Source organism: Gnatocerus cornutus, chromosome 1 (genome assembly GCF_029298725.1).
Source record: "Gnatocerus cornutus isolate USDA-ARS CGAHR chromosome 1, icGnaCorn1.1, whole genome shotgun sequence".
NCBI lineage: Eukaryota > Metazoa > Arthropoda > Insecta > Coleoptera > Tenebrionidae > Gnatocerus > Gnatocerus cornutus.
The window spans coordinates 33,318,902-33,341,578 of record NC_142233.1 but is presented as its reverse complement, the minus strand read 5'-3'; the positions used below and the strand labels follow the sequence as shown (position 1 = coordinate 33,341,578).

At 38.7% G+C, this 22,677-nt stretch overlaps 4 protein-coding genes across 7 annotated transcripts; 2 read left to right on the top strand and 2 right to left on the bottom strand.

Moving 5' to 3' along the window:
* Positions 1-105: 105 nt before the first annotated feature.
* Pli (E3 ubiquitin-protein ligase pellino) lies at positions 106-17,542 on the top strand. Of its 4 annotated transcripts, none has more exons than XM_088041018.1 (8): positions 106-244; positions 10,364-10,462; positions 10,696-10,927; positions 12,470-12,664; positions 12,854-13,144; positions 14,286-14,495; positions 14,542-14,657; positions 16,631-17,542. In XM_088041018.1, exons 1-8 carry the CDS (start codon positions 108-110, stop codon positions 16,755-16,757), a joined length of 1,407 nt encoding a protein of 468 aa, XP_087897144.1. In that variant the 5' UTR covers positions 106-107; the 3' UTR covers positions 16,758-17,542. The 4 variants fall into 4 exon arrangements, with proteins under 4 accessions (XP_087897144.1, XP_087897083.1, XP_087897202.1 ...); XM_088040957.1 differs by having other exon boundaries at positions 10,693-10,927; XM_088041076.1 differs by lacking the exon at positions 106-244 and adding an exon at positions 2,210-2,597 and having other exon boundaries at positions 10,693-10,927.
* On the bottom strand, positions 17,520-19,165 carry LOC148181940 (KICSTOR complex protein kaptin-like). The gene is made up of 6 exons (XM_088050721.1): positions 18,844-19,165; positions 18,712-18,794; positions 18,313-18,665; positions 17,991-18,239; positions 17,797-17,932; positions 17,520-17,750 (listed from the first exon to the last, which is right to left on the bottom strand). The coding sequence occupies exons 1-6, from the start codon at positions 19,043-19,045 to the stop codon at positions 17,520-17,522; spliced, it is 1,254 nt and encodes a 417-aa protein (XP_087906847.1). The 5' UTR covers positions 19,046-19,165.
* A 362-nt stretch (positions 19,166-19,527) lies between these two features.
* Mgat1 (alpha-1,3-mannosyl-glycoprotein 2-beta-N-acetylglucosaminyltransferase) lies at positions 19,528-21,500 on the bottom strand. Its single transcript, XM_088050906.1, has 6 exons — positions 21,393-21,500; positions 20,936-21,341; positions 20,682-20,886; positions 20,301-20,634; positions 19,992-20,253; positions 19,528-19,945 (listed from the first exon to the last, which is right to left on the bottom strand). The coding sequence occupies exons 2-6, from the start codon at positions 21,308-21,310 to the stop codon at positions 19,832-19,834; spliced, it is 1,290 nt and encodes a 429-aa protein (XP_087907032.1). The 5' UTR covers positions 21,311-21,341; positions 21,393-21,500; the 3' UTR covers positions 19,528-19,831.
* A 202-nt stretch (positions 21,501-21,702) lies between these two features.
* On the top strand, positions 21,703-22,641 carry MED8 (mediator complex subunit 8). The gene is made up of 2 exons (XM_088029159.1): positions 21,703-22,229; positions 22,276-22,641. The coding sequence occupies exons 1-2, from the start codon at positions 21,816-21,818 to the stop codon at positions 22,639-22,641; spliced, it is 780 nt and encodes a 259-aa protein (XP_087885285.1). The 5' UTR covers positions 21,703-21,815.
* Positions 22,642-22,677: the final 36 nt, after the last annotated feature.

Here is a 22,677-nt window from a genome sequence, read left to right as displayed (position 1 = left end):
AGTTGAAGCAATGCCTCGCAGGTCGTAACAAGACTTTCAAGAATGGATTTATGCTTCAAGATTTTATTCCAATTTGTTGTAGTAGTTTTCGTGAGTTTCGGTGGTGAATGTGGATTATCATGTACAAGAAGAAAATGCAACCCAAGAAAATTCCTTCGGGGGTTTTAGTTAATGTTTATTGCGAAATTGAGTGGATGACTGTCGGCGAAGAAGGTGAAAATATGTTGATCAAAAAAATGAAATTGTAAGTTGTGAAATTATCTTATTTGTTTTTTGATTTTGATCCAGATGTTGCTTGTTTACTTGACAAAATGACACTAATTTTTAGCTATTAGCTATTAGCTTCTAGTTTAAGTTTAACTAATAAAAATTTTGCTCGAGTTTTAACTATGTGCACAGCGGCGGCGTTGGATGAGTCATTCTTAAATGGAAACAAATAAATAGTTCAAATGCCGCAGGTTTAATACCTTTGGGTTGAAAAAGTTCAGAAATTTGAATTTTGAAAATTGCATTATTACGTAATGACGGGCAATGCATAAATTTGTGGTTTATTACAGGACCGGACTTTTTATTTTATGTAACCACGAATCGAGGACAGATTCCAGTTTTTTATGATTCCTAGATCAAAGGCACTGACGTTTTCTGTAATGTAATTTCGCAGATTCTGTGTTTCAAAATGTCAAGAAATAAAGTTTTTGATCCAAAAATATGGTTTAGGCGTTTTCCACTGCCAGTTTCAGTAGGCGTGAAGTGAAGAAATGTTAAAAATGTTGTTATCAAATTATGTATCGTGAAAAACGTGAACAAATTAACAGCACAAATCACTTTTGTTAACTTTGATACAAGAAATTGTATAAAATTTTGCGATGCGTGTAAACGACCTCTAAGAATAACCAAACTTTTAATATTTGTTTTTATTTTTAGACACCCTAGATTTGTTTTGTAATTAAAATTTTTGTATAAACCCATTAAGTTGGCGTTGATTGTTTGTGAAAAAACTTGATATAAGGCGACTTTAACTACAAACTGAATTTTCAGTTCTCAAATGCGGACGAAAAATTACTGTTTTCTGGCCGCTTTCATTTTTGTCCGTACCAGTTACGCCATCTAATAATTATTATTCGTAAAAATTTGAGAAAAAATGTGATCGTGTCAAATCGCCTTTACAAAAAAAATATTTCCACAAACATTTTTGAGAATTTTTTATGTCTATTAGACCACCAAATTTGTTTATAAAAGATCTATTTAAAGTTGAATTGTTACCATTCCAAAGCATGCTTAAAAAAACTGGAAACAAAAGAGTAAAAACACTTCTTTTTTCTATATTTTTAGTAGGAAAATAGGTGTCCAGTACATACAGTTACCGCAAAATTTTATTGTACGTTTGTATTGTGATTATTTTTCTGTTAACGTGGCAATTTTGAAATTGATTATAGGCTACTTATCTCGGAAAAAAAATTCACTTCTATTGTGCAATTTTTTTTACAAAAATCGAGATATCTTTATCTTCCCCTTGTTTCTGGCTTCGACTGTCGTCTCAACCATTAATATAAAGCTCGGCCAAAATAGAAACACTTTTTGTCCTTGGCACATAAATAACTATTTATATGTATAAATAAAATTTATAATTTATATGTATAAAGTCCGTTTTTTTTTTCAAAAACCACCAACACCGCAATCTTCCCCTGCATTACAACCGGCAACGTTGCCTAGAGAGATTTTTGGTGAAAAAATAGTTGTCAAATTTTTGACATTTCTGAAAATTAGGCAGTGTTTCCGTTAAAAACTTTTCTTTTGCAGCCTGTTGGATTGCAAATCAAAGGATTTAATAGTGAAAAGACTCGGCACAACCTGAAAGGCCGTTTTGTGTAATGAAATTGTCAATTAGGCAACTAGCCTATTTGATTTTATCATCAAAAAGTCACCATCGATGACGTTGCCGGTTGTAAAGTGGTGGGAGAGTGCGGTGTTGGTGGTTTTTTAATAAAAAAACGGACTTTAATTGATTTGAGGACTAAAAAAAAAGCCTAGCCTTGACATATTGTCATATTTTGTTAAATTGCAGAAATAGTAACCAAAAAGTGCAAATTTCCGCGTTGGTTTTATTTAAAAATATTTAAAAACTAGCGTTTGCAATGAAGTTATCTGCGCTTTTCTTGTGCTTCGGCTACCGTCGCATAGATGGCGCCACGTGGCCAATGTTTACATCTCACCGTCCCCCACGATTGACGTTTCCCGATCGCGCCATTGTTGTCGAGAAAAGCGGCGAGAGCGTTGGAGTCGGTACGTGTTGGTGCGTGAACCGTTCACGTTTTTCCCATTCGCAGTTGGTACTTTCCTCGTGAACCGTTGAAATCGTCACTTTCGCGCAGAAACAGCGTCCCAGCCGGCAAATTTCCAGTGCATCGAAGGCGGCCGTGCCTAGTGAAGTGCGTGTTCCAGTGATACCCAATCATGCTGTCACGTAAACAAGAATCCATTCTAGTGAATCTTTCAGTGAAGCGAGTTGAGTGATATTTTTAGTGCACGCTTTTATGTATATCGCATCCGACAATCACCAGCAAACTGTTTAAGACGGCTTCAGAAATGGTCAAGAGGTGGGTTGATTGTGATTGACAGCGACGATATTGTTATTGATTTTGTCATGATTGTTGTGACAATAAGGGCCATCGCGGCGCCAAATGTCACGTTCGAAATACACGCCGGCTGCATTTTCCGAAAGTCTAAAGGGGCGTTTACACGACCTTCGGAGTTTGTTTGGATTTCACGCAACTTTCGTTGCCGTTGTAACGGAATGGGGACCTTACGTGACACTATTTCATCAAATTACAAATTCTATTAAAATTACGTGACTGCCGGGGGGGTAACGGCGGTTTTAATTCTAGAGGAATTTACCCTCGAAACGCTCGATACTGGGGGGATTGGGGACGGAAAACGCAGACAATCACGATATCTTCTATAAAACCAAACACATCTTCATTATTTTTCAAAAAAAGAGGGAAGCCAAGGGACAAGTTATCTAAAGCAGCCTTCTATTACCGACAGTAAAGCTGCATTTACATTGGGTACCCACGACTTTGTTACTCGTAATTGTACCAAATTAAGAGTGGGCACGTTCGGTTACCATGACAGAAATCACTTGTTTTAGCGATATGGTAGGAAATAACCACAAGATTGCGATAAAACCCAAGTTTTCCATTGTTATTTATTGTTCAATTGTTTCGGACATCGTATGTTATTTTGATCATATTTTTAATTGACAAAATTCTAAAATGGCCAACTTCCCTAAGAAATCAGTGTTAGAAAATCAGGGCAAGTCGTTTGGAATTCAGGGAAATCGCTAGAAAATCAGGGGAAATCATTAAGACATTAAAAGCAATCAATAGGAAATCAGGGGAAGTTAGACGAAATCTTTGGGAAATCAGGAGAAGTTGGGCAAAATTTTAGAGAAATCAGGAGAAGTTTTATGAAATGACAAAGAAATAAAGGGAAGTTGGACCAAAACTGGAACTGGAATTCAGGGGAAGTTTAATGAAATCACAAGGAAATAAGGGAGAAGTTGGACGAATTCACAAGGGAATAAGGGGAAGTTGGACGAAAACACTAAGAAGTCAGGGAAATTTAGACGAAGTTACATGGAAATAAGTAGAGATTGTACGAAATTACAAGGAATTTAGGAGAAGTTTTACGAAATAATAAGCAAATAAGGGGAAGTAGGACGAAATCACAAAGAATTTAGGGGAAGTTTAACGAAATAACAAGGAAATAAGGGGGAAGTTGGACGAAATAACAAGAAAATAAGGAGAAGTTGGACGAAATAACAAGGAATTTAGGGGAAGTTTAAGGAAATAAGGGGAAAGTTGGACAAAATCACAAGGAAATAAGGGGAAGTTGGATGAAATCAGAAGGAAGTCAAGTGTAGGCCATTTTTGAGAAGTTTTAACCCCTGGTCAAAACTGCTGCTGTGGTGTAAGCTACGACGTTAAAGCCAACTGCTAGTTAAAATTGGATCACACTGTGTGTATTTAGAGTACCAAGAAATGTAAATTTAATTCTAACACTACAGATAATTAAATTAGCACTTCTTGTACACCCATAAATTTTGATTCTATGGGTTCAAATTTCTTTCTGTAAAAATGGATACCTCGTTTAGCACGTGCACGTCCTCGGGTCATAATTTTTTAACAATTGCTATTGTATTTTAACTGCAATAATCCCCGGTCAGACGAATACTTTAAATAACTAATTTCAGTGATAATACCGGCACTGTTTACTCGTACATGCAATCGTTAAATATTGACAAGCGATAGGAAACTTTTCATAACATTTTAATGGCTTGTTTTTAGACGTTTCGTCACGAAGCACACACTTGGACATAATGTCGAACATAATGAACAGGGGTGACCCGAAAATCGCCCAGCTTTTCCCAACTTGATTAATGACTCATAAAATACGAATCATTTGATGGAATATACAGAAAACACGTGCTCACTGTTTTTATGATTACGGTTTCTCAACATGAAACTTGCCCCAGAAATGTTAATCACTCGCTTACACATTGATATTTTAAAAGTAAACAGTCGTGCTTTCTTAAAAGAGCGGTGTTTCGAATTTTAACCTCATTTCCATCGCTTTGTTGCAAGAGGAAGTTGAAGTTGGCAAATATTTGCACAAATTTAAAACAGATCGACTTGGTCAAGGTCTTGCGGTTGTGGTTTTTGCCCGGGAAGTAGTCGTGTCGTAGACCCAGACGTGGTATTTATTTCCCCGTTTACTCTCATTAAATTCTCCTTATTGTTTGATACTAACACTCTTTTATTTTTGTTTGAATAGTCGGCGCATTTATTGTTAGGCGCAATAAAAGTGAAGTTATGAGCATCATTCTGTGTTGTTATTGTTGGCGAACACGTTGTACATTATACAGTTGCGCGAAAAAATGCCACCACACGTTCTCGATGGGTTTCAGCTCTGTCAAACGCGGCGGTCGTGCTGTACTCCTCGGTGGCGAGTTTCTCCCGTCCCAGTTTTTGCAACATCCAAACCCCATCAATCATAAAAGAAATCAATCTTTATCCAAACATGGTAGCCACGGTTAAAAGCAAAAATAGACAAAGCGAAGTGCGCGTTGGCTTCGCTTTGTCTCTGCTCCCCAATCGATGTTTATGGAAATTTACGACAAAACCTGATAATATCAACGTAAAACAACGTCAATTTTTATTTATCGCTCGTAAATTCGAACGATACTCTTAATCACGTAAAGGTGAGGTGTTCCACCGCCGCCTTCGAATTCCTTTCTTTCTGGAAATGGGTCGTCCGGTGATTATCACCGTAAACCGGCAATTATCTCTTAAACAAACTTTTTTTGTCGTCAGCGCCGCTACCAGCAAACACTCTTCGTTATCGCACCGTCAATAATTCGCCTCGTCAATATTTAAGCTACAATTTTGTGCAAGGCTGATGAAAATTAGTTACGAAATTAGTTCTTCCACCGATGTGCTGCTTCAAGTATCTGTCCGATTCGATATTTATCAAGTATTTATCACGTTTCGTGTTGTGTGTCTGTGACGTCCCTAACGCAATTTGCGACCCTCGCACCGAAAATATGCGTTAAAAATTCATGCCGGTACGTGCCGTAAAAACGCGTAAATATTTCAATACGGCACTGTGCGATTAATATTAATCCGTCACTTTCACCGAATTAATCTCAAAAGGACGCGACGGTTTTACGCTCCAGTGGTGATTTTTTTTGTTTTATCTAGAGAGCGTTGCACTGTGGCAAAACAATGAAAACGCTGTGTTTTTGTTTTGACAAAGGTTGGGATATTTACGTCTCAAGAAGGCGACGCTTGATAAAGATTGCCGTAAATTTTAATAAAAGACCAACAATGACTTGACAAAGATGAGATAATGACTTTGAGGTGAATCATTTTTGCGCAAATCATCATTCACGGAAAAAGTCGACGCGAATTTCAGTGATTCGCAGAAAACGGAACGAATTCTTGCGAGAAAACGGCGCGGAAAGCGGAAAATACCAGATATCGGAAAACGATAAAGTAGGCCGTAAATGAAATTGACAGTGTAACATTTGCGAGAAATTCCGCGGTTGTCAATTCGACCGGCGAACAAAACACAGTCATCTGTCATTTGCATTTTCAAAATAGATATCACCGACATACGTTTAAGCAGACATATTCCAAGTATGATTAGTGAGGTGACGCCATAATTCTAATTACGCGTTAATCACCGCCTACTCTGATTCAGAACCTTTGTTTTCAAATTATTAGGGGTCACTTTTGACTATTCAGTGACCTTGAGAATTATACACCGTGTTTCAAAAAGATTTTATCTGGTCGCTCATGATTTTCCGAACAAACTAAAAAATGCCCCTTTACAATAATAATAATCGGAACATTGGTTACATAACCTCACAATAATTTATAAAAATCTTTAGGTAGACACTGATCTAGGCCAACTAGATCGCTGAAGGACAAAACAGACTCAACTTCTGCTTAATTTTGTGTTTGTGGTTTAAATTCTTTCCTTATTGACGATTTTGACGTTTGGCAAGTGTCAAGTTCAAAGCGGCAGAACTAGTTCAAACACAGTGCAATGCGAGCGGCACAAAAGGAATTACATTCCTAAGAAAACTAGATGGAAATCATTCTGAAACACGGTGTATCAAGTAGATATCACAATAGACATTTATCTAAGCCAACTAGATGACTGAAGAGACAAAACAGACTCAACTTCTGCTTAATTTTTGTGTTTGTTGTTTAAATTTTTTCTTTATGGGCGATGTTGACGTTTGACAAGTGTCAAGTTTAAAGTGACAGAACTAGTTCAAACACAGTACAATGCGAGCGGCACAAAACGAATTACATTCCAAAGGTAACTAGATTAAAATCAATTTGAAATACGGTGCATCATGTATGTATCACCGTCCATAGACAAGTTGATTATGTCGATGTTTATCTGAAAAAACAGCATTAACAATATCTGAAAATCAATAGGTAAGAAAGCTTTTAAAGCACTTTTTCTAGTTTCCGCATAATTAAGCGCGTCTTATCGTTTGTTGTGGGTTTTTGGAACAGTAGTAATCATTTAAATATTTAATGTTCGGCAATAAAAACCGTTTCGTAACAGATGTTTGTAGAAAACACCACATTTTCCGCAGCCTATTCCAATTCTAATTTTTCGGTCTTTGCGCCCGCAGGTCAGTCTTGTCGGAGGCTGTTTCGCAGGCCGTAAAATCCTTTGGCCCTCCAATCTGATACATAGTAAGCACCTAATTAAGCCCGACTTATCAAAACGGAACCATTTTGTCTCCCAGTGATAAAAACCCGCACGCAATGCTCGAAACCGCCTTCTGGAATCTCATTGTGTAGTGAATAGTAATGTGTTGAAATGATATTCAGACAATTTGCTTTTTCCTTCCTGATGAAAATATGTAATAAACATTACAACATGATGTAAACAATAAATGCAATGAGTGTACAGTTTCTAATTTGCATGAAACAATGAAACGTGATCTTCCGTGTTTCCTTCTATCTCCACCTCTTAAATCTGACCCCGAAAACTTTATGTCCGTTGGATCGAAAAACCGATCGAAAACCTTTCACCCGACACAATTTCGACGGTTTGCGACGAGAATACTTAATGTTCTTGAACAATAACCTCTTTGGGTAATGACTATGACGCGGTGATAAAAATTCTTAGCGATGGAATTCGCTAATTGCTGGGATTTCTTCGACTTTAGAACGTGACGGTATCGGAGCCAATTTCACCAATTCTTTTCGCCGCGTTTATGGTTTCGTTCTGGAAAAATCGACAATTGGACAAACGGACCTTGTTTCCGGTAACGGGACTCCAGACACGATCAAGGTGGACGGTCATTGTGTTCAAATTTCGATGGCTTTGAAGTCCGATGCGGCGCCAGGCGTTCCAAGAAGGTCTGTCTGCATTATTATTTTTTTCATACTCTGCTGCACCGACCTGTTTGTGTTGTTACCTAGGTCAACACAGCGCTATATTCACAAGGAAGTCGTACCACCATTTTTCACTTTTGACTAACGAAAGACTTTATTGTTCGCTAATTTCACATCGAAGAATAATTACACAGTGAAGACAGTAGGCGGTGCCTGTCAAGTGTTTTTTGTGGTCGAGTTAGCTCCGGGCCAAAAACGTACGTCGGTGCTCACCCCATTACAATTACCAAATGTCATAAATTTAAACAACGTATGATTAGTCCTGTCACATCCATAGGTACGCTGATTTATAACAGTATATCAGTAGTTCCACATCAGTGGCGTCTCATACCTGTGATTATCAGGAATTTTTCTAAAAAGTCCGAGATAACGGGATTGCTTCTCCGGCTCGGCCGCGCTTTCAGAAATGCGATAACTTGGTCGGAATTCGCCATCTACTGGAACTCTATTTTTAGGAATCTCCGGAATTTCTGGTAATGGAAATAGATAAGATTATCTCTTCTTCTTGCTAATATTTACGCAGAATCGAAAAAAGAAGATAAGGCGGATTTTTGTGACCACAGCGTCCGGTTTTGTGGTCCAGGAGCTCTGGGGTTGCCAAAACGAAAGTCCCTAGATTTTGTTTGCCGGGGGCCACCCACTAAAAGCGCATTTTTTCCAATTTTGGTGGTGGCCCCCATTAGTCCGTCGGCCACGTAGTGCAATTATCGTTCACTCAACCCGAAGACGTAATAGAATTAGTTGTAATTCTCCGGCTTAATAACCGGACCATTGTTTGGTGATGGAGCCTCTGCCACAGCCACACATGAAAATACCCCAACAGAGGAAGTGCAACAACTGTATCTCGAATCTTTTCTCTTTATCAGATGCAGGTGTTGCAGCACCACAACCAGGAAACGTTTTCAGGTCAACTGAACAGTTAGAAGATGAAAATAAAAGTTGCTGCAGTTTCAGGAAATGTCTCTTCGGTTCCAGACCGTTGCTGCTGCTTTTAATAGAGCGTCTTATGTAAGAATGGTAATTCTGGTCAGTCTGGAATAAACGTGGAGTCGCGGCCTATTTACGGTCTATTAACATCAAGGGTCGATAACCGGATATCTCGAAAGCGCGATCAGTTGAAACGAGCAGGGAAGTTTCGTGGGGTGGCCATCCTGCGAGTTCAAAAAGTCAAATTTGAATTGCCCCGGGCAGAGGTCAATGATTAAAACCACGCGCTGGTGATAAAATACAATGTAGTCTAATTTAATTACCAATTTTTTCAAATTCGAGGTTATGACACGAATTTTCGCGATTTGGTGAAGGTACAGTTAGTCCCACTTTGAATAAAAAATTGCAATCATAACTCAGATTTTCGTGTCTAGGGAATTTTGATGGTTATCGCGGATTGCTTGATTTTGCGTGTTACAAATTATGTGGATCAACCCCTACTGAGAGGTCATAGCCCACTTTTGGAACAGTAAATAAGAAGAATTCTAGTGAGATATCCATCTGGGCCACACGCGAAGTTGCGAATTTTAATTATTTGTTTTATTTGATTATAAAGGATTTGATGTAATCTTCGCGTGCTGGGACCAGAGATTGTTAGGAAAGGCGGCTGTGGTTGTAACGTGGGAGACCCCGCGAAAAAATGACAATTAGCCTCCTCGATTGACCCAGTTTGAATCTCCCTGAGCTTTTTAATATCAACGCCCACTCAAAGGAATCCAAATTTAACACCCCAGCTTGTATTACCAACACCACGCTAAAACTCCCCGTATTTAGCCCACTTGATGATTACCGTCCCTATAATTAACCCACACTTGACATTTTTGCGTTCATTCGGAAAGGTTTCAACCTCTGCACTTTTAGCGAAATTCCGTAATAAATCTATATCCGTGCCATTTCGCGGGATTCTATTCGTTTATTTAAAACAAAAACGTAATCCTGCATAATTAAGTACAAATCAATAATCTAAACCGATCGAAACGTTCGCAAAACCGCAGAACCACCCCCGTTGGTTCCGTCTGCGCAACGGGAAAATCGGCGGGCGGTGGAAAAACTATCAAATCCTATCGAGTTACAGTTCGCGAGACCATGAAACCGAATCTTCAGGCGGCAATGGATCAAGATGTCAAAGGACCGGGTTTGTTCTAGGGTTTTAAATTTCGCGCCAGCCACAGTTGGGTTGGTACAACTGGTTGGACGGGCCCGAGTGAGCACCCCTGCGTGACCCCGCGTATAATTGCATTTGTGCATTCTGTAATTTCCTCGTAATTTAATGTGAATTTTATTGTCACAGCTCTCTTGACCCGCGGCATGATTCATCTCACAGGGAAAATTCTAATTGTTGGGCGTGACCAGGCGACTTGATTCGTCGCTAATTACTGGTTTTTTTGCAGATCGGATGGCACCGAATCTCCCATACTAGAAGAACAAGAGAGTGCCAACTCGGAAAAACCAAAACAGCTTGTAAAATATGGAGAACTAGTCATTTTAGGGTGAGTATATTGGTAGTAAGGTTTCGGATTAAGTGACAGTTCTAAGTTTTCGGAGTCACTTGTACCAAACTTTATTGGGTCAGCGGTTTCCAGACGGTAATCTAGTTTGCTGCGGAATTTTTAATTGACGAACAAGGCGAGAAACTGTTGCTTTCTACTATGCGGGTAAAAGCCGCGTCGCACTTTCATTGTCATTAAAAACAGTTAACTATTTTTTGTTCCTTTTTGAGCAGATACAATGGTTTTCTACCTCAGGGCGATCGGGGGAGGAGACGGAGTAAATTTGTCCTTTACAAGAGGCCCACAGCGAACGGGGTCAAAAGGTCAAGGCATTACGTCGTCCAGACGCCTCACTCTTCACAAGCCATTTTGGATGCCAATCAGCACTCGATATCGTACACACTGTCCAGAAACCACGCCGTTATAGTAGAGTATACAGGGGATGACGACACCGACATGTTCCAGGTAAATAAAGGGTGGCCCAAAGTACACAACGACAAACAGTTGAGCGTCTCTGTGTTGAGTTGGCTTTGATTTTGTAAATAACACTGGCCGACAAAATAAAAGTTAAATCATGTAGGCTTGATAAAAATTAGTGTACCCTATGTAATTTTGATCGGAAAACACGATGGTGACCTTGAAATTTTTCCAGGACGTCTAGATTTTGAGATATGAAAATCTTCTCAAAATAGTGTGTGCAGAATATTATGAAAATCGATGAAACCGTTCTCAAAAATAAAGATTTTATGGTAAAATTTTCGGAACTACGAGTACATATAAATTTCTGTCGTTTTCATTCATCTAACCATCTGGAAGTCTTAGTTTTAAATAAAAATAATTTTTATTGCAGATTTGTAGTGGGCTGTCCACGTTTGAAGTTATCGTTGGCACAAACTCTCTTATTCTACTAAAAAGTTAAAAGTTAAAATTTATCCAAATTCTACTTAATTGCGAGGTAGAATTTTGAATTAGTCTAAATTACGTTCGATAGTCCTGACTCAGATTGCAGTTGTCATAGATCACATAGATTACATAGTTGTCATAGATTGCAGTTGTCATCACAACAATGAAAAGCTACAAAAACACATAATTCAAAAATCAAACACTTTTATTACACTGATTATTTTTTCGTTTAAACTTTTTTCAGAAAATTTTGGTATCCTGGCAGTAATGAGCATTTTGTTTTTTTTTTTCATACCAAATTAAAAAAAAAACATTAGATTTTTTTTTCTATTCTATAATTTTTTTTTTCGAAATAAGGTAAGTTCCGAAGTAAATTTTTTTTTATGAAAATTGACTCAAAGTCATATTTTAAATGTTACTTAATAAATTGTTTTTACATAATTATGGGTATCATGGTAACAAAAACATATTCAGTTCACCGTTTTTGATATAAATAAACACGAAAAAAAATGTAGATTTTTTTTTTTGGTATTATTCTTCACCTTTTAAGATCTTTTCAATAGAAATAAGTGATTATCTTGAGTTTTTATACAGGCTGTCCCAGAACTCGCGCCCCAGAGAGAAAGGGCTTATGGAGCCAACAATTCTGAACCAAAATTTTAAAACTAAAATTTTGTAACTCAAAAAATAATCAAGATAAGACGAAAAACGGTAGCCAATCCCGAACCTGAAGAGAATTTGAAAATCAGTAACTAAGGACACATCTATTATTCGTGGTCATATGAGCATTAGGATGGCCTTTTACTCCACTCCTCGAATAAGGTTTCGGGATTGGTTGTTAATTTTTTATCAGTTTTCGAATACTATTAAACTTAGTCAATTTTTGTTTTGAAATTTTCCATCTGTATTGCTGTCGGCACTCTTCCTTATTCTCTGGGGCGCGAGTTTTGTGACACCCTCCTGTATATCTCAAAAACTGCAGGTGTTTGAGAATTTTTAAGGTCACCATTGTATTCAGGGGATCAAATTACATAACATCAACTTTTTAGGCCGACAAAAATCGTGTTGGCCAGGGTAATTTGACGTTTTTTTGTTTATTTTCAGATTGGGCGCTCTTCGGAGGCGCCCATCGACTTCGTCGTCATGGACACAGTCCCTGGTGATAAAACCGGCGAAACGCGGGTCATGCAAAGTACAATTTCCAGATTCGCGTGTCGAATTTTATGCGATAGGAAAAACCCAAAAATCGCGAGGATATACGCTGCTGGCTTTGACACCTCAAAAAACATTTTCCTGGGGGTACGTTCGTAATTTCGTCCATTAAATTTCCATCCGCAGTTGGCGCTGAGAATAAAATGCATGTCGTAACTAGCACCATCGCAGCAATAGTTGAGCGATTTGACAGCCAAAAGTGGAAATTTATTGGAATCGATCCACCCAGTCTGACGACCCTAAGACATTAATCCAACTAACAACTATTTTCCTTAGGAAAAGGCAACGAAGTGGCAAGAAAACGGCCGCGAAATCGACGGTTTGACCACCAACGGCGTCCTGATTATGCACCCGAAAGGGACGTTTTGTGGGGGCGACGGAAAGTGCAGTTACTGGTTAGAAACGTCAGTCGGAGGCGGCGTTTTCTCGCTAAGGGAGTCAAGGTCGGCGCAACAGAAAGGCCAAGTTGTGGACAATGAAAGTAACATTTTGGAAGACGGAACTTTGATTGATCTGTGCGGGGCAACTTTGCTGTGGAGGTCGGCAGAGGGACTTTCAAATTCACCGGTAAATAATTCTGTTGTTTGGATTGGCATCACTGCACTGTAATTTCACAGCCCACTTCAGCGACTTATTGAAATTCGAGGGGGCTGCGCGGTATTTTTAGATAATTTCGAAATGACTAAGATTTTAATTCAAGGCCATAACGCGAAAATGCACTCTTAGGTTTATAAAAGTGGGGTTATGTTTACATTCCGATCAGATTTATTAGTCGTTCAGACGCATGAAAATAAACAAGCGAGCTGAAATTATTAAATCCGACACTTTCAGGACGAAGTAATACACAAAGTCGTCTTAGAAATTAGGTTTTGGCCCGTTTTACAATGGCAAGGAAGTACAATCGCGCTCAAAAAAATCAAGGACGGTGAAATTTTAGCTGATTAATCTTGGTTTCAAGTCGTGTGATAATTTTTTATTTTCTTACGACCCCATATGAAAGTGGAATACATCACTTTTATATGAGATCATAGAAAAATAAGTTTTCGAAAAAAAAAGAAATTAACTGTTGTCAAGACTTATTTTCTTCCTGATGATGGAAGGTCGTAGGAAAAATAGTGTACATAACTCGTCGGAAAGTGTTCTTTTTTTTGCACTCGTGTAATATCTGCATTCACACTCGTGCGAAATTGGTCACTTTCCGTATTTGTTATGTAAATATCTGCCGTAACCTATGAGAATTTATTTGTCAAAATGACAGGTCTGCAATCTTGCTATACTGGGATACAAAAATCAGTTACAGCAACTCATTCCTGACGTGGCCATAATTAGATGATAATGAAGCAAATGTTGGCAAAACGGGAGTATTCCTGTGTCTAGAAAGAATTTTTGAATCAATTTCAAATTTGACACGTGTCACAGTGGCATGTCGGAAAGACGGATTCAGCATGCAATAATAGTGTCTACATGAACATCTCAGTTTTGGAAGTGGTTATAAGAACATCTTGTTTTAGTTTTTTGGTCGTCACTGAAAAGATTTTTTTTCTTTTTAACTGGTAGATTTAGTCGATATTCCCATACGTTTCTAGATAAAATAAACACACTTAGACTTCAATCAACCGCATCTAAGTAAATAGCTGAAATAAATATTTATTTAACTCGTTGGTAAAACGAAAAAACGTGTCCCCTTTGTTGACTTGCTCCTTTTCAGAGTAAAAGAGACCTGGAGCGCGAGATCGACGAGATCAACGCCGGCAGACCGCAATGTCCCGTCGGTTTAAACACTTTGGTCATTCCGCGAAGAGTCACTCCAAACGATAATTTACAGCAACCGTACGTCTACCTGAATTGCGGCCACGTGCAGGGGCTGCACGACTGGGGACAAGAGGAGGGCGCTAGACGCTGTCCTATATGTCTCGAAGTAAGTGTTTTATGTGTGGAGATGTCGTTTTAATGAGTTTTTGCAGCTCGGACCTGTCGTCAAAGTGTTTATGGGGTTGGAGCCTGCGTTTTATGTCGATTCGGGTCCCCCAACTTTCGCCTTCAATCCGTGCGGACACATGGCCACCGAAAAAACCGTAAAGTGAGTATACGTGAGCTGCACGTCCACAGTTCGCCGGAAGAGAATTTTACTCGAAGAAAATTGCTCATGAAAACGGAAACCAACAATGTGTTCTAGAGCACCCCCTCTTTCTAGAGAAGTCAAATTTTAAATCATCGTAGGTTGAATTACTTACAATTTGTAAATTTAAGTTTCATTAATTCCATTTTTTTTTTAATTTTGGCAAAATAATTTAAGTTTTTTTTTATATGCACATGTTTTTTAAAGCAATTTTGACAATTTAATATCAGTTTTTTTCTACAAAATTAACACTTGTTGCAAAATAGTTGCAAAAAACAAAAGTGGGAATCGCTGTGATTTTTACCTCGAGTTTTACAGTTGGCCTCGACAGAATGTTTAACTTCCTCGAATACTGATAACAGTCAGTATTCTTAGTGGCATACAGCCATTTCTGCTTTCTTACTTAACGATTTTTTGTCACATTTGGGTTAAATCACAAATAAAACTGTTTAGTTCTGAATGGATTACAAAAATTTAATATGCAATTACGGATTGTCCTATAAATGTTCTATAAAATTAAAGTAATGGTAAGTTGGTGTGAATCGTCAATAATTTTTTAGTACAGTCAAAATCTCTAGAATGTCCGCTTTATTCCACTTTGCCAAAGTTAAATACGAGTGAAAATTAGAAAATTCCCCAATTTTCATAGCTGTAACACAAAAATTACAAAAATTACAAATTTTAGTGCTGGATCTCTGGTGGATGTCCGAACATTTTGCTTCCTCTTGAAAATTAAATTTTCCAATAATTGTTTTTTGCTCTACAATTTTGCAATTTGGTAGAATTAATACACGGCTCAAAAGTAGTAGTTTTCCCAAAGTTCATGCTGTAGCAATAAAATTACCGAAATTTTAATGATGGGTGTCGGAAATTTTTGCTTTGTTTAAAAAAAAAATTGAAGTCTGTCTTTCGTTCTAGAATTTTGTAATTTATTAAATTAATACATAATTTTAAACGGCTAAGTTATCAAAAGTTTAAAAAATAAGAAAAATTTAATATTGATACTCAAATTTTTATAATTTTTTAAAATACAGTGAACATTCGATATAGTCACCTTTGATATAAGAAACGTTTGATTTAAGCAACCTTTGATATTGTCAACTAATTTAGTTTCTGTCATTTGATATAATCACAACAACTGTCAGTCGCTAAAATAACCGTGTTAAAGATGCAAAAACAGAGGACAGTGTTTATCGTTCTGAAGGAAGTTCCTGCTATTTTTTTCTTAAATTTTTTTAATGTTCTTTCCTTTTCTTGTTTTATCTTACTGTTTGTTCTTGCTTTTGACAATTGGTATTCTTCGTAGTTTTCTATACTTGTATTTGCAAGGAATTTCTTTAATATTTGTTTCTTGTCTTTTATTGTTAATTTTTCGTTGTTTGTTTACTAACACTAATAATATTAATATTTTTTACTATTTTACCTCTCTTTGTTTGTATAGATTCTGATTGAGTACCGTCAGAAATTGTCTTTAATTTGTGACTCTTTCAGTTTATACCTCTTTCGTTATTGTTTATGCTCGTTACCTTGTCCCATATTTCTTAATTATTTATTATTGATTTTTCGTAAATATAATTTTTGGTAAATTCTCCGGGTTGTTTTGTGCATATTCGGTGTATAATGTAGCTGTTTTTTATCTTTAGGTTAGCTCTTTTGTCCTTTCGGTGTCTGCATATACATAAACTTACCATAATATTATTTTTTAAATATTATCTATCCATTTCGATATAATCAAGATTTTTGATTAAAGCAACTGTTCTAAAAAATTGTTTTCAGACAGGGTGGCTATATCAAATGTTCACTGTAATAGTAATTCAACCTAAGATGATTTAAAATTTGACTGTTTTTGAAAAAAGTGGTGCCCTAGAACACATCGTTGGTTTTCGTTTTCAGGAGCAAATTTTTGAACTGTGCGTCTAAATCGTCACTTTCAGATATTGGGCCAATGTAGCGATTCCGCACGGCACGAACGGTTTTCATGCGGTGTGCCCGTTCTGTGCTTCGCCCCTTTCGGGCTCCCCCGGTTACGTTCGCCTAATTTTCCAAGACAACGTGGATTGAACGAAGTTTGCGGAGCTGTAGCGTAGTTTACCAAAGCTTTATTTATATCGCTACGTTATCTTATATTTTGTATGTGTAGTCGGTTTTAGCAGTCCTAATTATGTATATTTTCGAAAATCTGGACAGGAGAAACACGTTCAGAAGTTATTTTTTGATGAATGAGTATCTGTAATTATGTATATACTTGCACTTGTGGTGGTACATACAGTGGTTTTGAATAAGACTTTGATATCGAATTTAGAAGAGTCTAGGAGTTTGTACCATATCATGTTTTTTAAGGCGGTTGAAAACAGTTGCGTTAAGTGCAAATGCGTGAATTGTTAAGACTGGTTAGGATTTAGCTTAAAATGATAAGTATTTACTATAAATCGACCTGTTAATGCAATGTTTCATTACACCCCCAGTCAGTTTACCAGAACCACACTTGTTACTAATTAAATGAATATTTTTGTAAACTTGAACTCTCGGGGAAGTTGTACTCTACAATTACAGAACCCGCGCGCTCAACATCTGAAGGCTCATTCACACTCAACCAAGTTTGGTTTACATGTAAATAGAACGACTTCCATTCTACAATACAATTTCGAAACGTTTGTAATTGCCGGAGTACAAATTACCGCACCCGTTAAAATTATTTTCTTTTTTTTCGTGATTTCTGTTAGTCACTTTTTGTACATATTGTAGCCCTTAAGTTGAAATTGCCGTAGGTAACATTTAAGCTATTATAGTCCCACGAAATGAATTTATCTGTGCCTGGATTCACTAATAAAAAAAATAAAAATCGAGACTTTTTATTTTTTCTGACAACACCTTGTCGACGTAGGAACAATCGTACTGGAGAAAATGGACTCCTTTCATTGATAGCACCACAAGCTCGGCGACACCGTCTTCCAACAAGTCTTCATATTTCAAGCTGATGATGGGCGAAGCGAACATTTTCAGTTCTTCTAAGCACCAACCTTTGTCTTGGTGGTGCTTATACATCATTATTTCCTTAAAATAAAATTGAAGTTGGCACCACTGAATTGGAAGAACTTACTTCGGAGCTGTTTCCTATCAGAATTTCCACGTTTCCGTCCAAGTCAACATCCGCAACTTGGCAACATGTCAAAACGCAAGTGTAGTCGTGTCTTGGCAAAGACACGTAACTACTCAGACCATAAGTTTGCACGTCTCTAAAATACAGAAGTAGAAGTAGTTTGTAATTATAGTTTGTAATTATTTTCCTCTCACTTGAATAAAATTGGAGGGAGAATTGTGTTGACCACCACCAAATTCAACGCGCCTTTTTCAGTGAGTCGCCCTGTATCTAAATTTTCCAAAATGTCACCCACCGGCAGACACGCCTCATCAGAATACAACTTCAAATGCGAGATGTAATTATTGAGTTTCGTGGAGAAATTAAACAGTAATTTGTTAGTTTTCGTACAAACTTTCGTCACGCGGACATAGCCGCACTCGCACGCCACTGCAGTAAATCTCCTGAAAAATCATCGCTTGATACGCCACTGGTAAACGTCAAAGTGACAGGTCAGTAACCTCACTTTTTACTTACTCGGAGAAATCGTCGTTGGTGTAGATATCCAACCAGACGACAGGACTGGGGGTTTTGACAAACTCCGGGAAAAATTCCTTATTGTCTACTTCTTTATATAAATGATCCGTGGTGTGTTCCCGGTAGACGTGGACTTGGTTGTCGCTTCCAGACAACAAAAACACGATTTCTTTCCCCACGATTTTGTCTTCTTCCCAGATAACTAGATCCGTGTGGGTTAGTTGGTAAGGGGTGAAGCTGAGCTCCACGTTGAGGCAATTTTGCGCGATATTGTCGATGTTAAAGTCGTCAGTTTCCTCCCATTCTGAGTAAATGTTCAGATAAAACTCAAAAGAGTCTAATAAAGTGCTGTTCTAAAAAACAGGGATTATTGTCAGGGCCTATAAAACCGTTTTTTACTTTAATTATTGTTATTCCTATCACGAACTCATTTTTTGTCGCCGATTTGTTAAATGCGTCCACAGAGATAATCTCGGCACCACCTAAAAACGGTTTACTACAGCGCAATGCAATCATTTGAAAGGTAAATACTTGGAATGTAAGTAAAAGAGACTTCTTTGGTGGTCGGAATGAGCCCCCCAGCAGACTCCTGGTACTCTATACAGAAGATATCGCGCTTCAAAGAGGCCACCAGAAGTTTATGGGGGCAATTGGCTGCCTGTAAATGGGTCATGGTATAAATGTTGCCCTGCGATGGTAAATTGAAGTAGTGCGTTTCTTTCAGCTTGTTCATGGCTCAATTTTGCGATTTAAACACTAAAAAGGCAAGAACACAAGTTTTTGACAGCTGTCAGAAAGTGAGGCTATGAGCTATGTTCACAGTTGTTTATCGTTAAAGGTTTAAAAAAAGGCGGTTTGGTTTCAATATTTGGACTTGCAGCTTCCAAAATTTAACTCAACACGTCTTTGTTGCATTTTATAGCGGTTTGTCGATTTGATTTTACCCAAATAATTATAAAATTGGGGTAATATCGGTATCTTGATGTAATATACCAAAACTATGGATAGATGGCGCCACCATAGATCGACCAAAAATGTTTGCGGCCAGAAAAGACTTACGTTAAGGCCGCTTTTGAAGCCTAAAAATTCCATGTTCAGTTTAAGTCGCCTAAAATTTTGTTTATAAAAGTTTTTCTGAGGGAAGACGCGCCTTAATGGCGCAACTCTGGCCACCTAGGGAAAATGCGTCCAATGGAGAAAGGAGTGGCCCAGTAATATCCCATAATTTCATATATTTCTTATATACATGAAGAAGCGCGTCTTTGTTATGTACAACTTCAGCTTAGTCTCTACCAAGCAATAAAAAACATTACATATCAAGTCAAAGTAGGAAAAGTCTTAACAATCTACTCAACATTAGTTCGCTCGCAATAAATAACTCACAAAGTTGCCACTTATTCCTAAAATTTCATATCACAATTTCAAATATAAAAAAACGTCAACAGTCCACATTTTCAATGTGTTTCTAAAACAAACCAAACACGGGAATGTTTGTTAAGTATCTAGGAAACTATCGAGGTTAGCTCCACGTGACGTCGTAGCCTTTCCAGTTTAAGTTTGGGGCTAAATGCACCATTCGGCCGCCGTAGTGGAAAGTCACGATTCCTTTATAGGCAGTGCGGGGCACACCACTCTAAAAAATAACAAATTAGATCGGGATTTTCACCCCAAAAAAATACCTTGAAGTCATCCATGAGCCCCAGTTTTTTGGTAATCAGCTTATATTCTTCTTTTGTGCGATAGATGATCCGAACGGGTCCTTCGTGGGCGACCTTCCCATCTTTCAACTCCTGGTAACTTACTATCACGCTTTGGTAAACATCTTTAATAAACTCCCTATCATACACATCTTTTACTAAATAACTTAAATTCATTTTCGTAAAAGGCACAAACTTTTCGTTCAGTTTAATGTACTTTAAGTGCTTCTCGTAGAACATGCCGCTGAAAACAAACAATGAACCCTAAGGAGCAATTTTCCGGGAACCTACTTAGAAACTCCCGTCTTCCCGAACGTCCTGGTCCTGGAAAGTTCCGGTCGAATGCACGCTCTCCCTTTCCTTTGCATGGGATCGCGAATCCAATCGTCCCAATACGCTCTGGGCCACTTGGTGTACAACTCCAACCATAACGCCTTGTTGAGCATCCAGCCCAAACCGGGGAAGAAATCCGTTCGGTACAACAAGTCGGAGCGGTTTTCGTTCACTAGACCCTCTTTTCCGTTGTCGTTCCATGCGGAAACGCACCACAGCGACTGGTCACGCATTAAAATGGGATAAGTGCCTAGGAAATACTCGAAGAAGTCGGGGGCGACTTCCAGGTCGTCTGCAACGAAAATGAGAGTCAAAGGAAGACGCGAGCGCGAAAAACACCTTCGACTATAATAACAGTGCTGAAATTGAAATTGAAAAACATTTGGTTGAGGGCCCATCCGTAATGGCGCGCGATTTTGAAATACCCTTTGAATTTTTTTTCTTTCGGGGGCACCTGGATGTCGGATTGGTCGGGTTGCTGGATGAGAGACACTTGAGAGCCGTATTTTTTTATCGTTTCAGTGGTTTCTTCATGATTGCAGTCCTAGACACAACAATTACAAAAATAGAGATGAGGCTATGGAGCGAATTACTTGTGAGACAATGATGGGAAACTTGTCGGGGTCCGGGCGGTATTGTATCAGTCTATCTAAGCATTTACTGACGCTGACTCTATTGCACGCGAATACTAGAATAGGTAATTTAAAGTCATGGAAGTCCTTCTGTTTATTGCTGCCTGTCTCTCCTTGAGTCTTCTTCCAATCCAGCAGGCGTTTCGCGTCATGGATCATGTCACTGTTGATTTTGAACTGCTCTGATATGCTTTGTTCAAGAAACAAAATCTGCTTGTCGACATTTCCGTTGCTCTCGCTTTTGGTTGTCAAGTGAGTCAAAAAGGCAAAATACAAAAGCAAAGCCCAAATTACTAAAAAAGATCCAAGGATTAAATTTGTGCGTTTCAGTCGCATGTTCTCGCTATTATCTCACGATGTTCCAATACTACAACACTTGAATTAGTAATACGATGAGACAAAAAAGGGGCTATCATACTTGCAAACTCATTATTTTTGATTTTGATCACTTCCGGAGTTTCATCACATGGCGGACGTTCTATTGTTACTGCTCAACAGCGTATTGGCGTTAAACACGTAACATTTTATCTATTCAATGAGATTTGGGGAGCTGGGAAGAACGAAGAACGTCACGACTGACAGGTGCGCGACCTACCCTGCCGGCCGACACCAAAAACTCACAAAAACTCTTTTTCTCAATAAAACCACCTCTGGAAAACCTCCCCAATAACTTACCCCCTTCTACTTGAGTCAACTTTACGCAAAAAAAAACCCGAATCGACTTAATTCGAACAAAAACACATCGAGACCTTCACTCCGCCATGTTGGTACCTGTCACCTGTCACCTGTCACTATCATTATTTTAAGGTTAAGTCGATGTAAACAGTTCAAGCACCCCAAAATGCAGCAACGCGAGGAAAAGCAACTCGAGACTTCCCTGGAGTCGATAAATCAACGAGTCAACGATCTGAAGTCTTCAATCGCCTCAATGATATTCAAAATCGAAAACGAGTATGAAACTATCAACTGGCCCACCTTCTTGGACAATTACGCTCTGATCTCAGGACAGCTCACGTCTCTTTCGAAAGTTTTGAGCCATGACAAGTGCCCGGCGCTCCGCAACCTCACAGTTCTCCCCCTGATGTTGTCTCCGGAGCGCGACGACCAGCTTGCCCAAATGACGGAGCACCGCGTTACAACTTTCGCCCATGATCTAGTCCCGGATTATCTCCGCACAAAATTGGAGCCTATGGCTGAGAGTAAAATGATGCAACTCGAACATAAAGCGTCAACGCTCACGTTTGATAACGCGCAGGTTAGTACCGTTAAAACCGAGTTGGGTTCACAATTTTTTCTTGTAGAAACAAATCACGGCGTACCAGAAGGTGGTGTCGCACGTGTGGGAATTAGTGAATAAGGCGAAGGAAGAATGGGAAGTGGAGTCAAGTGCCCGTGGGAGCACCCAACAGAACTCTAGTGTTGCCGACACGCATCTCCTTGTAGCTGCCGTGGGGATGGGCAAAGGGTTGAAGATGGGCACGGCGCCGAATGGGCAACCTAATCAAACTTCGGGAGGGATGATGGTGGCGCCGCAGGGGAGACCTGGGCAGCCCCCCGGACAGCCTTCGATGCCGCCGAGTACTCAGGCGATGACCATGAATAAGGCCCCGTCGGCGATTAAAACTAATATTAAGAGTGCCACGCAGATTCACCCATATGGGCGCTGACTGATTTTTTAACTTGTTTGGAGATATATTTATTTA

Coding starts and splice junctions, on each gene's coding strand:
- Pli (XM_088040957.1), top strand. CDS start 108: ATGTGGATTATCATGTACAAGAAGAAAATGCAACCCAAGAAAATTCCT. Junction 12,665..12,853: donor CAAAAAACATTTTCCTGGGG/GTACGTTCGTAA, acceptor TATTTTCCTTAG/GAAAAGGCAACGAAGTGGCA. Junction 14,496..14,541: donor GCTGTCCTATATGTCTCGAA/GTAAGTGTTTTA, acceptor GAGTTTTTGCAG/CTCGGACCTGTCGTCAAAGT.
- LOC148181940 (XM_088050721.1), bottom strand. CDS start 19,045: ATGAACAAGCTGAAAGAAACGCACTACTTCAATTTACCATCGCAGGGC. Junction 17,933..17,990: donor CTCCCTCCAATTTTATTCAA/GTGAGAGGAAAA, acceptor TCTGTATTTTAG/AGACGTGCAAACTTATGGTC. Junction 17,751..17,796: donor TGATAGGAAACAGCTCCGAA/GTAAGTTCTTCC, acceptor TTTTATTTTAAG/GAAATAATGATGTATAAGCA.
- Mgat1 (XM_088050906.1), bottom strand. CDS start 21,310: ATGCGACTGAAACGCACAAATTTAATCCTTGGATCTTTTTTAGTAATT. Junction 20,635..20,681: donor CACTGTTATTATAGTCGAAG/GTGTTTTTCGCG, acceptor TTTTCGTTGCAG/ACGACCTGGAAGTCGCCCCC. Junction 19,946..19,991: donor GGCTCATGGATGACTTCAAG/GTATTTTTTTGG, acceptor GTTATTTTTTAG/AGTGGTGTGCCCCGCACTGC.
- MED8 (XM_088029159.1), top strand. CDS start 21,816: ATGCAGCAACGCGAGGAAAAGCAACTCGAGACTTCCCTGGAGTCGATA. Junction 22,230..22,275: donor TCACGTTTGATAACGCGCAG/GTTAGTACCGTT, acceptor TTTTTCTTGTAG/AAACAAATCACGGCGTACCA.